At 39.8% G+C, this 13,183-nt stretch overlaps 3 protein-coding genes across 3 annotated transcripts; all 3 read right to left on the reverse strand.

The window, feature by feature from the left end:
• Positions 1 to 1,279: 1,279 nt before the first annotated feature.
• Positions 1,280 to 3,590, reverse strand: LOC118424429 (kelch repeat and BTB domain-containing protein 8-like). The gene is made up of 2 exons (XM_035832994.1): positions 3,307 to 3,590; positions 1,280 to 3,063 (listed from the first exon to the last, which is right to left on the reverse strand). Exon 2 carries the CDS (start codon positions 3,039 to 3,041, stop codon positions 2,178 to 2,180), a length of 864 nt encoding a protein of 287 aa, XP_035688887.1. The 5' UTR covers positions 3,042 to 3,063; positions 3,307 to 3,590; the 3' UTR covers positions 1,280 to 2,177.
• Positions 3,054 to 4,558, reverse strand: LOC118424224 (kelch-like protein 18). Its single transcript, XM_035832765.1, has 3 exons — positions 4,355 to 4,558; positions 3,620 to 3,759; positions 3,054 to 3,063 (listed from the first exon to the last, which is right to left on the reverse strand). The coding sequence occupies exons 1-3, from the start codon at positions 4,469 to 4,471 to the stop codon at positions 3,054 to 3,056; spliced, it is 267 nt and encodes an 88-aa protein (XP_035688658.1). The 5' UTR covers positions 4,472 to 4,558.
• Positions 4,559 to 5,973: 1,415 nt separating this feature from the next.
• Positions 5,974 to 9,846, reverse strand: LOC118423810 (kelch repeat and BTB domain-containing protein 8-like). Its single transcript, XM_035832066.1, has 4 exons — positions 9,710 to 9,846; positions 8,791 to 8,930; positions 8,482 to 8,682; positions 5,974 to 8,198 (listed from the first exon to the last, which is right to left on the reverse strand). Exons 1-4 carry the CDS (start codon positions 9,824 to 9,826, stop codon positions 7,322 to 7,324), a joined length of 1,335 nt encoding a protein of 444 aa, XP_035687959.1. The 5' UTR covers positions 9,827 to 9,846; the 3' UTR covers positions 5,974 to 7,321.
• Positions 9,847 to 13,183: the final 3,337 nt, after the last annotated feature.

The raw sequence follows: 13,183 nt of genomic DNA on the forward strand, positions 1-13,183 counted from the left end.
CACGTGTAAGGTCTAGTCTCGTCCAGACTCCGGAGCGCTGGAAAATCGTGAAAAAGGAACAAAGGGCGCATATAACCTGCCAGGGAACAGCATGCGTTCTACGGATCGCGAGCTGTTCCCTGGCCGGTTATATGCTCTATTTGTTCCATTTCTACGATTTTCCAGCGATCCGGAGTCTGGTAGAGACTAGACATTACACGTGAAATGGAAATTTGCGTCGCGTCATTTCTTCAGCGAAGATGGTCTTCTCTGCCAATGTATAACCCAAGCAAGGAAGTCACGTATTATAACCTCATTGGCCCGGGGAGCATTGTATGTGTAACATTTATGTAACTTATGAATTGAATTGAGAAATATAATAACCTCCTTAATTTAGCCTACATTTTATTAATGAATGAAGACCTTTATTTGTACTTATGACCCCACTAGGTTAAGTACGGGACACATTAACCAACACTAGTATCAGAGTTCATGCCCGACGTCTAATTGCATGCCCTTGTCGGCTTCTGAATGCATGATCCTTTGATCACATGGCTTGTTACTGTGCGAGACAGGATCACACAGCTTGTTACTGTGTGAGACAAAGCCATTGATATGGCCGATATTCATGATGCGGCAGTAATTACTAGTTAATATTTTATTTGACAATGCCACCAACCTGTGAACTTCTGTATTTCACACGTCAGATCATCTTTCATAGGCCGCTCTAGTATTTAATAACAATGAACCTTCAATGCACATTTTTGCCACGCCGGGCTTAGTACAGGTCTCAACAAGACATGTTGAAAGGATACAGTTAACAGATACAAAATGATTATAATATACTGTATACTATGTAATAGTTGGCACAATGGTCAATTTTTATCCTTATCGTTTTTGACTATTGTTCGACTTTGTCTACTGCCAAAGTTTTACGTTATATACACCTTTAACAACAATTGACGTATCAGCCAACGTAATTGACAGTTAAGTAATTGACCAACTTAACTGTGACCAAGGCCAGGACATTGCTGGGACACCATGACGCCGAAAATCATGAGATGCACAATACTTCCTTGGTCCAAGGACATAACGTCCTTGCTTGGTCCAAGGTTCAAGGAAGGTACCACCCATCTGTGTATTGCTTTGTAAAAATTATACCGCACTTACCTGATTACCTTTACAACAGGCCTTTGAATCTCTACAACTTCGTAATCGTTGTCAAACAATTGAATCTCTACAACTTCGTAAACGTAAGAATAGCACATGCCACAATGGCGACTCTTTGTATTTATCCGTAAATATTTATTGTACAAAATGATGCGAAAAGATATACATTGTCTATGGTAACAAAAAAAAAAACTGGTGTAATGTGAACAAATATGCATAACATTGCAAGTAGCTTCTTTAAACAGGAGTCAGACTAACATATAAAGAGATCGGCAAATACAAAACTAAGCACATTTAGGTAACATTTTGACTCCAATAATAGAATATAAGTACAATAATTGTAAAAGTTTTACAATAGACATAACGTTAATGACCGTTGTTAGACTAATATATATGGAGATCAACAAATAAAAGATTAAGCACACTATAGGAAATACATCCAAATCAATAACAAAATACAAGTAGAATAATTGTTAAAGTTTTACAATAGATATGATGTCTGCTAATTATTGTTGTTTGACTTAAAGATAAATGACATCACTTAGGTCAGTTCTAAAAATATGTTCCTCATATATAAGAAAAAAATAGCAAGTTTTTTGTCGAAAATTAAAATGCTACTTAGAAGTATAAACTGTACCATAAGGTCTCTCACGCTGTGAGGGCATTTGGCAAAACCCGAAGACCTAAAGAAAAATATGATAAAACAGTCCTGGCATCAGTCCTCTCAAGATCCTTATACTACACATCAATGCTGAAAAGTGTGCGCTTTAGTGGTAATGTCTGCCAGCATAGATCCAACTGGTCCTATCTGCGACCTTACAATACAATCCTCAGAAAAAAGATGCCCTTGCTTATAAGAAAGGAGGAAGCGTTTCTGTAAGTCATCTACTTAAGTATGAAATGTAGCATTGCAAGACCCATTACACTGAGGAGACATTCAACAAAAAGACATGTCATTATGCAGCCCTGCCCAACACTCTATATGCCCTTAACCTGCAATATTGAGGCTGAAAAAGAAATGATGTGTTTTATGCCTCCATAAGATATGGTGGGTATATACGTGCTGCAACACAGCGACAACCAAACCCGTGATATATTTTATTGGACCGATATGCCGTCAAATCTCTCCAGGCATCAGCAGACCTGTCATGCACATATACCATGTAGATGTATTCTTCTTGGGATTCACTAGTACAGATTAACACTATGTGCAGCTGGTTCTCCAGTACGAAAAGCCTGGGAACATTATCGATATAAAGGTTTCCTGGATTCGGCCAACCTTGCAGTTTCTGCCATTGGTCTGACTCTGTGTCGTACAGGATAGTCTGACTGAAGTTAAAATCAGTGCAGAAAATCTCTGTTCCCATGGCAACGGCTGTAGATACTTCATCTTCCATTATTGGTGGGGTCAGCTTACACCAACGGTCCTGGCTTGGGTCGTAGCGATGCATTTCAATGCTACCGAGGTAATAGAGGTAAGAACCACAAGACAATGCTTCACGGTAGACGTCTGCAACAACGTCAAGTTGCAGCAGTGAACACTCCTCCCACTGGTCCGTGTGCCGGTTGTACTTTTTCATCCACACCAATCCACTGTCTCCTTCTGCATCAGCGGCAATACAGAATAAAATCCCATCAACTTCAACGAGTTGCTCATCGTAGCATGTAGAATCGTTTTCAATTGTCTGCCACTCAGATACCGAGGACATACCAGCATCTTCCCACACATTCCCCGCATGGTTGTACTTATCAATGGACAATTGTCTGTCACTCTCTCGCTCATGAGTTAGGATGTAGATGTTGTTATCACTGGTGACTGTCACGTCTGTAGCACGGGGAAGGTCTTTAGGCTTGTAGCTGCAGCTGATGTACTTCCCTTCACGAGGGTTCATGAAGAGGAGCTCTTAACGGCACCTGAAGGAGAATACAAAGTAAACTGTCATAAACTTGTAATGAAAACTCATAATTTTCCCCCAAGAATGAGGCACAAATCACAGCATGCACTGCTATCATCTTTGAAGTTGGAATTGTAGTATAGCTGCATGACTGACACTGTATAAAAGGTTTTGCAGGACCTCAAAATACGGAATGATATTATGCAAGGATTGTTCCTGGCCTACAAAATCAAACGAAAAAGATATATATATATATACAGACTCTGTATTATAGAGAATAGCCATCTCCTTGGTCATCCCAAGCCTCGGTTTCAGCTTGGGGTTCCTTTTCTGCACAACATTCCTGATGACCTCAAAAGTCCCAGGATCCTCCCTGACCAGGAGGTGATCCAAGATGGCTGCCGTGTCGTCTGAGGTCAGCAGGTTGAAGCGGATATAAGGGAGGATGCTGGGTAGGTGATGTAGTCTGCAGGGTACGTAGGGGCTTCTTAATCAAACAAGTTTAGACATCGTTTATTTACATGTCTATTGCATGTCAAAACAACAATATTCACCTATAGAATACTAACACCAACCAGTCCTCCCTGCTGTGCTGCACCCATCTCACCACAGCCTCCCACACTGTTGTCTCCTCTTTAACATCCAGCTCATCGTGGCTGATGATCTCAGTCAGTTGATTCACACTCAGGCTGCAAAACTCCTCACTGGTGGCAACCTGTGAAGTTTCAGAGTACATGTACATGCACGGTACTGTAGAAAAAAACTTTTTATTGATAAAGATGGTTATAAACTCCTTGTTAAAATCCAAACGAGAAAATTAGCACTGAAAAGCGGGCTCAATCATTATTTTGTTTTTTACATTGTTCTGAGCACAGCTAGGGTTACTGATTGGTAGAGACTTGTTAAAACTGACAAACTAGCACTGGAATGTGGATTTTACTCTCTATGTTATTTCAAGAACAGCTATGAAGGTAACAATATCTAAGTCTGTAGACAACATCCTTTTAAATAATGGTCATTCTTATAAAATCTGCATCTGTATCTATATAGCCGGTATATCTGTCCTTTGGCATAAGCCACCAGCTTCATAGGCACGCGGCGTGGCAGCAACTGGTTATGTTACACTGAACAGTCAGGAAATAATCTGGATAAGACAATCTGTATGAAATTGATACATACTGCACTATATTCCAACATATAGATCATTAGTTCATATATACTTTGAGTGACTACAAACTTTGGTTGTTCAGACAACTCTTGTATCAGAGGGAAGTCATAAAATGAACCTACTATCAACATGTCAGACCCACCTCAACAAAGTTTCTATGGATCAACTGGAAACAAGCATTGCGGACAATGTCCACAGAGAAGACATCAGCAAACTTGTACAGGTCCACACAGGTTGAGCGCTCCACGTTCATGGCCATGTAGCTGCTGCAGGTGTCTCTCACATAGTCCAGTTGGAGGAGGTCGGCTGCCTGGTACAGGGGCTGCACTTTGTCCAGGGACACATGGAGGGTTCCCGAGTAGATGTAACTCAGGATCTCCCCAAGCATGTCAGCATCCAAACCCTGCAAAGCAATGCATCATAACAATTTTCAAACATTTAACACATAACGTACTACTATCAGGCTGTATAAAGAAGGGCAATATGTCACACATTTTTGCTTGATTTTGTTATGAAGGTCGATTTTCAATCCCATCATGATATTTTATCTACACAATCTCTAGTTACTTCTTGCGCACATTTACCTGTTTCGCATAACTGATTTTTTTTTTTTTTTGTTAAAAATACATGCTCATATTCTTGTGGCCATAAAGCTGAACTTTGACCCCTAAAATTCAAAGAAGTAAGTTACTGTAAGGTGGGGAGGGGGGGGATGCGAGGGGCAAAGGAAAACTTAACATTTGGTAAACAATGGGTTTCGCATTTTCTATGTTTTTTTGTTATACGTAAGCATCTTTGGAAGTTATCTCTTTCACTCTATTGTAATGGATGAATGAAGACCTTTATTGCAGATTTTGCCACACCGGGCTAAGTACAGGTGACAGCAAGATATATTGAAAAGATTATAACCAAACTTCACACGCCAAACATACCTGTAAAACAACCGTCTTCTGACGACTTTCAGCCATGTCACTTGTAAACATGGCCCTGAAGTAAGGGCTGGCCGCGGACAGAACAAGCCGATGGCAGGGAAACCGCCGGCCCTCGACTTCAACGACGACATCCTGCAGTACCCCAGCCTTCTGTAAGTCGCCCACAGTTCCAAGAAAGCCGTGCTGATAGCTCTCGTCTTGGTAGGAACGAGGACGAACTGCGCTGACGTGGGGTTCTTGGTCTGCGGCGGCCATGTTGATGATGACTATATGACCTCTGGTCATAGGGTAGGTATGCTAGATAAGCACTGATTACCCACATAGTGTAGCAGTATAAGAGAGCTATCTCATGAGAAGTCCCCACCACAAAGCGTAAATAAGTGATATTCATTTCTGTATAACACTAGGAGGAAGATTCTGGTATAGTCGAGTGTTGATTTGGTAGTGAAGATATTACCTACAAGTTGCAAAAGGGAGTTTTGACAATATTTCCACTGTTGACGTTTGGAAAGTGGGACGTTTTCACCTGAAGCGAATCTATGTAGAGATTATACCTACGAACTGCTGATTCATTTCACTGGGTATAATGTTCCACTCGTTTGTATATTTCTTTGTTGACAGTATATATGGATGTATGGATGTACTGCCCCTACGGCTGGTGAGGTTATGGGACCGGTGAGGTGAGGTGAGAGTATATATAATACTTGACTACCTTCACAACAGGCCTTGAAACAGAATAGCAAATTCTCTAATAAAATTCAATCAGTACAACTTCAGAAGCGTAATCTTGAATAGCACATGGCACAATGGCGACTATTTGCATTTATCAGTTAATATTTATTGTACAAAAATGATGCGAAAAGATATACATTGTCTATGGTAACAAAAATGGTTCAATGTGAACAAATATGCATAACATTGTAAGTAGCTTCTTTAAACAACAGTCAGACTGACATATAAAGAGATCGGCAAATACAAAACTAAGCACATTCTAGCTTACATTTGAACTCCAATAATATAATACAAGTACAATAGAGTCGATTCCACATTACCAAGAGGGTGTTTCTTGCCTTTTGTTCCAACATTTTGGAAATCTTTGTAACATTTTAATTGTGATAAGTAACTGTTTAGAAGTGATCATTGTGATGTTTTAAATATCTTCTACAGTATTCAAGCATGTTAGAAACATTTTTAACATATCAAAGTCATTACTTCTGATAGTTTCTAAACTGTTTCAACATAGATTCACCATTTGTGATCACATGTGATCACATGTTCAAACATTGAAACAATATGATGAAACTGGGTCAGTGGGATAGGAAGAGGGCAATTTACACTTCCTTGCCAAGTACAGGAAATTGTGTCTGTCTGACAGCTTCTCACAAAGGAGTCACCATTGTCTACTAAAGAAAATATAAAAATACAAGACCCAAACAAAAGGCCCAGCTTAGCAGCTTGGTTAATTGGGGTAATAAAAGTTTTCATGGAGGGAACAAATGACAGAAATTGTTGGAACATGTAATCACATGTTCCAACAATAACAAAAACACATAGATGTTTCTAAATTGTTCTAAATAAAGAGATATTTGTACCATTACTTTCCCAATGTTTCCAACATATCCATATAGGTTCAAACATGTTCAAACTTTCATTTTCAATTGTTTGCACAATTTAGAACTTTAGTGACTGAAATATCCTTTTACTTAGGAAGGTTCAAACTTAATACAAATATTATTTCAAAACCCTCTCGGTGACTCGGAATGGACTCTAATTGTAAAAGTTTTACAATAGATATAATGTTAATGACCGTTGTTAGACTAATATATGTGGAGACCAACAGATAAAAGATTAAGCACGCTATAGGAAATACATCCAATCTAATAACAAAATACAAGTAGAATTTTTACAATAGATATAAATTCTGCTAATTACCGTTGCTTGACGCAAAGACAAATTACATCACTTAGGTCAGTTCTATAAAAATGTATAAGAAAAAAAAGCAATGATTTTTGGCAATTGTCCAAATGCTGCTTAAAAGTATAAAATGTACCATACGGTCTCTTATATTGTGACAGCATTCAAACCTGAGATCTAAATAAATGTCAGGGGACAGTACTCTATTGACCCTTTTACTACAGCGCGCGCTGAAAAGTGTGCGCGTCAGAAGTGATGTATGTTCATGTCCCCTTCAGATATGGTAGGTACATACGTGCCACAGGTGAAAAAGAACCAGGTGCAAAATACTCCCTATTAGGCATATTTGCATTCAACTCTCTCCAGGCATCAGTAGACCTGTCATAAACATACACCAGATGTATGTATCCTTCCTGGGAGTCACTATCACAGATTAACAATATATGCAGCTGGTTCTCTACTACGAAAAGAATTGGCAGACTATCAATATGAAGACTTTCTGGATTAGGGTTTGGCCAGCCTTGTAGTTCCTGCCAGCTGTCTGACTCTGTGTCGTACACCATAGTGTAAGTGAATTCATCATCTATGCAGAAAATCTCTGTTCCCATTGCAACGGCTGTACAGACCTCAATGTACGGTGGGGTCCGCTCGCTCCAACGGTCCTGGCTCGAAACATAGCAATACACGTCTGAATCTGTGAGGAAGTAGAGGTGTGAACCGCAGGACAATGTTGCACTGTAGCATAAATTTTCGTTGAATTGTAGTGATGAACACTCTTGCCATTGATTTGTGTCATGGTTGTACTTTCTCATCTGCAGCAATGGCCTGTCTATTTCACGATCAACAGCAAGGTAGTACAAGTTCATATCAACTTCCAAAAGCAGTTCCTGGCAGTGAGAAAAAGCATGAACCGGTCCCTGAGGTATTGAGGAGACACCTGCTTGCTCCCACACATTCTTCGCATGGTTGTACTTGAACAGGGACACCTGATTCTCATTTTCTAATACCGTAGTTTCCAGGATGTAAATGTCGTCATCACTGGTGACTGTCATGGCAGAGAACTCAGGCATGTCTTCACGACTGTACCTCAGGCTGATGTACTTCCCGTCCTGAGGGTTCATGAAAAGGAGCTCTTTTGATCTGAAGAGGGATAAAATACATCACAAACTGTAAAAAAAATCAAGACTGCAAATTTTTACAGGATGAGGCCAAAATCACAGCCTGTACTGTTGTAATCTACGAAATCTTATCTGGTAGCCCCTTGCAAAAAGTTTTTATGTATAAGTTGCAATTAGATGTAAATGACACCTACTAGTAGGGTACATGACTGACACAATGGAAATATGTAAGACGAGAAAATATATTGCACAAGGATTATTCACAATTATCCAAGTCAAACGAATAAGTACTAGTATATACTGACCCACAGTACAGAATAGCCATTTCTGTAGTCATTCCAAGCCTCGGTTTCAGCTTGGGGTTCCCTTTCTGTACCACATTCCTGATGACCTTGGAACTCCCAAGATGCTCCCTGACCAGGGGGTGATCCAAGATGGCTGCCATGTCATCTGAGGTCAGCAGGTTGAAGCGGATGTGAGGGAGGATGCTGGGTAGGAGATGCCGTCTGTAGGGTACATAGGGGCTTCTTAATCAAACAAGTTTTGACATCATCTATTTACATGTCTAGTACATGTTAAACCACAATATTTACCTATAGATCACTGACACACACCTGTCCTCCCTGCTGTGCTGCACCCATCTCACCATAGCCTCCCACACTGTTGTCTCCTCTTTAACATCCAGCTCATCGTGGCTGATGATCTCAGTCAGCTGATTCACACTGAGGCTGCACAACTCCTCGCTGGAGGTAACCTATGTTGGTGCAGAGTATGTATGTACAGGAAGTGTGTGACACCTTCTGACATATAAGAATCTACAAGTGTTACTGTATATTACAACTTGTATATGCTGTTTTTTTTTTAAAGCAAATGCTTTATTAAAGAAAAGCATCTGCACAAGTATAGCCAGTATGATTACTCATTTGCATAACACACCAGCTACAATGCACTAAATGCAGGCACGCCGCACAGCAGCAACAGTTTATAATTAGACTAAAATTCGTCACACCCAACTTTTGCACATCAAAAATGTTAATAGAGATGTAGCTTGATTGATCTTGAACAATTGTTTTTCCAATGCTCTTTGTAATACAGTAAACTATCCTACCAGCTTGGTCCGGAGTACCTGTCCAAAATCCACCTGTATACAAATGTGTTTTTCTTATATTCTATGATTTCATTATTTGGTTTTACTCAACATTACCTTTGTTATATGCTTTGCATGTCTGTAATTGTTCCAATGTTTGTTTGTTTTCTCAGTTTGTTTTTGATGACGACACGATAATATTATCAAGCATGTTGAGCTTGAGGGTGTCGCCATCATGTTATGTACTTCATATGTTGTACAAAATGCTGGGTCTATTTTCCTTAAAATATTACAGTACCTTACTGCACACTTGATTTCCTATTTCATATCATATAGTTTCTGTAGTCCTTAGTTGCAGACTTGCAGTGTGTATGCAATATGAATACGAAATGTGATTGTTACATGTTGCATTTGAGACACATGTCTAACCCAATATGAAGACTAACCATAGTAAAGTGTCTGGCGATCCCCCGCAGACAAGCTTTTCGGACACTATCAACGGAGAAGACATCAGCAAACTTGTACAGGTCCACACAGGTGGAGCACCCAACGTTCATGGCCATGTAGCTGCTGCAGGTGTCTCTCACATAGTCCAGTTGGAGGAGGTCAGCTGCCTGGTACAGGGGCTGCACTTTGTCCAGGGACACGTGGAGGGTTCCCGAGTAGATGTAACTCAGGATCTCCCTGAACATGCCTGCATCCAAACCCTGTAAAACAATATAACATAAAATTGTTCAATGTACTAGTATGCCATATACTAGTAGTGTATCATAATCAGGATAAAATGTTATCTAGCAGGGAAATATATATCACAAATTCTCATAGGACTGCAAATTTCATCACATTCTTTTATTGAACATACATAATCAGTACTACATTGTATTTGAACATATAGTAACATGTCACTGATAAAAATTCTGTTAAAGTTGTTATGGATGCTCATAATGATAATATTTGGCCATCAAAGTTGACCTTTAACCCCCAAATACCAATCAGGTCAGGAAGTGGGGAGGGGGGCATAGCGACGGGGCAAATTAAAGCGAAGTTAAACATTTGTTGGTTTTGATAAACCAAGGGTTTCAATTGTTTGTTTGTTTTTGTTTTTTTTCTAGGACACATAGTACATTTGAAGGGTCATTATTTTGCTCTATTCTTACCACACGTTACGACAACCCTACCTGTAAAACAACCATCTTCTGACGACTTTCCGCCATGTCACTTGTAAACATGGCCCTGAAGTAGGGGCTGGCCGCGGACAGAACAAGCCGATGGCAGGGAAACCGCCGGCCCTCGACTTCAAGGACGACATCCTGCAGTACCCCAGCCTTTTGTAAGTCGCCCACAGTTCCAAGAAACCCGTGCAGATAGCTCTCGTCTTGGTAGGAACGAGGACGAACTGCGCTTACGGTCTCATTGATGTATTACTCCGCGAGTGGACACCCTAAAAGAGATCCGAGCCAAAAACGAACGGCTGCACGGACGCATGTTTTTAGCGGTGAGAAATTCCCTTTTAGCCAGCGGAACTGATCTCAAAAGTTAGATTGGTGAAAGCTTATTTGTAACTGAAGAAATTGGCAGGTAAAGTTTAGCAGCCGCGCGCTAGGTCGGAGGTACACAGTCGTGGGTTCTGAGTGGTGCGGTTGTACAATAGCAGCGAAAAAGTGCCTTTTGTGGGGATTGACTAATCGTAGTTTGTAATTGCTATAAAAAAAGTTCCTACGTATAGTTTACATTGGCAATTTTTTCCCACGATATAGGGTAAATGTGCTCGACATAGAATGAAAAATCTGCTGAAATTTCACGTAGCTTCATTATGAACGCGCCCATTTAAACCACGAATTAATACATAGAAGTCTATGGGAAGAAGAAACTCATCAATGAGACCTTAAGTGGGGTTCTTGGTCTGCGGCAGCCATGTTGATGACGACAGAATGACAACCAGGTCAAAGGGTAGATTGACCTGACAAACACTGATTACCCACAATGTAGCAGTGTGTTGCTGTCATCTCTCGAGATCATGGAAGGATAAATGCCAGCATTATAGTGAGGCGTAAATAATTGATAAATGTACCGCTGAAAGGAAGGTTCTGTTTCACGAAGAAGGAACAACAGAGGATGTATAAAGGTACATAGCGGCAGTCAATTGTGCCGTGTTTCGTTCGGACCCCCCTCCCAACCACGCGCCCGTTCTTCGTGCAAGAGAGACAAAATAAAGAGAGGCAAGAGAGACAAAATACTATGAGCGAGGCTATTGACACATTCAGTGCACTATTTTTTTTTTTACACTAGACACAACTAAAATGAGAAAATCTTACGATTATATTTGACAGTCAACGCTCTGAAAATACAAATGGCATTCTGTGCCCATCATCAACCCCAAATACGATCTTTTTCACGCGTTTACGGCACCATTTTAAACATCGGAATGTACTGGCATACAATAAGGAGCTAGTTTTACTGTCACCGTATATGATCATGTTGGCTCGGTTTTGGAACAAAATTTCAGCTGTGTTTACGGACAAATTCCTGCCGTTTGGGACAATTTGCGGCCTCAAAACTTATTTCACAAGTGAAGCAAAGTTATAGTTGTTGTTTTACCCCCATCATTTTTAATGTGAAGGAAATATTCTTCCGAGTCGCTGCCGATAGCGCAATTTGGAACCACACGGCCGAAATGACCTGTTTTGTGGTCAGTGTTATTCTTGGTTTATGATGTTAACAGAGAGTTTAAAAGTTGTTTATAAACATATATATATCAAATGGATGTTCAAAAAGGTAAAAGGACAATTGAAAAAAAAAAAAAACTAGAGTTCGGCGACCTCATACCTCCATGAAAATTTAGAGCTTTCGTAAATTTCATGCAATTGACTAAGACATTAACATAATTTATGCATGGTGTTGTTCATCATTGACAAACGTACACGTCACAATTATAAACTTCCCATTATTAATTATAAAGCGGTTTTGCAATTTTATATAAATTATGCAAATAAGTTTCTCATTACCATATTTGGTATCTGCTTATATTCCATCTATCATAATTAACATGTGTTACATTTATTAAAGTCCAGTTATTGAAAACAATGGAATTATACAATTTCCTCATTAATTATGCAAATTAAGTCCTCACTTGCATAACATGTATATCATTATGAACATCTTTGCCTAAGGTCCCGCATGCCTAATATGATGCCAATCCGTCAATCCTTTCTGCAGTTATCCTCTTTGGAGTGTCTTGACAAAAACAGCCCCTGCAGTTCCCGAATTAAATGTTAGGGGACTGAAACTTGCCCCAATTTGTCATGACACTAAAAGCTATCTACAACCCAAATTTCAAGACCATATCACATCAAAGACAAGAGATACAATGTTGTTATTAATTATGCAAATTTGCTCCTATTTTGCATCATTAGTATTTCATTTTGTACAACATTGTCCGAGGTACCTACATACCAAAAATCAGGAAAATCCGTTGTTCCCTTCTTGAGTTATCCTCTTCAGAAGTTTTTGACAAAAATGCCCCTGATATCCCAAAACTACACGCTAGGGGGCCCAAACTTATGTCATTTCTTACTGAGCACAAGAGCTATCTAATACTCAAAAATCGTGACCATAGTATGTTCAGAACATCGAAATAGCAAACCAGGAAGTTGCGCTGCAGTACCAAGGGAAGCCGCTAGGGGGCCCAAAATCTAATCATTTCCAGCTTTTATCACACACTACCAACACACCAAGTATGAAACCAATCCACCCAACCGTTCATGAGTTATTTTGTTTACACACACAAACACAGACACACAGACAAACGCTGGGTAAAATAGAGTTCGGCGACCTCATACCTCCATGAACATTTAGAGCTTTCGTAAATTTCATGCAATTGACTAACACATTAACATAATTTATGCATGGTATTGTTCATC

Source organism: Branchiostoma floridae, chromosome 10 (genome assembly GCF_000003815.2).
Source record: "Branchiostoma floridae strain S238N-H82 chromosome 10, Bfl_VNyyK, whole genome shotgun sequence".
In the NCBI taxonomy this organism is placed as follows: Eukaryota; Metazoa; Chordata; class Leptocardii; order Amphioxiformes; family Branchiostomatidae; genus Branchiostoma; species Branchiostoma floridae.

Coding starts and splice junctions, on each gene's coding strand:
- LOC118423810 (XM_035832066.1), bottom strand. CDS start 9,826: ATGGCCATGAACGTTGGGTGCTCCACCTGTGTGGACCTGTACAAGTTT. Junction 8,931..9,709: donor TCGCCAGACACTTTACTATG/GTTAGTCTTCAT, acceptor GCACCAACATAG/GTTACCTCCAGCGAGGAGTT. Junction 8,199..8,481: donor ATGGCTATTCTGTACTGTGG/GTCAGTATATAC, acceptor ATCCCTCTTCAG/ATCAAAAGAGCTCCTTTTCA.
- LOC118424224 (XM_035832765.1), bottom strand. CDS start 4,471: ATGGCCATGAACGTGGAGCGCTCAACCTGTGTGGACCTGTACAAGTTT. Junction 3,760..4,354: donor TCCATAGAAACTTTGTTGAG/GTGGGTCTGACA, acceptor GAAACTTCACAG/GTTGCCACCAGTGAGGAGTT.
- LOC118424429 (XM_035832994.1), bottom strand. CDS start 3,041: ATGAACCCTCGTGAAGGGAAGTACATCAGCTGCAGCTACAAGCCTAAA.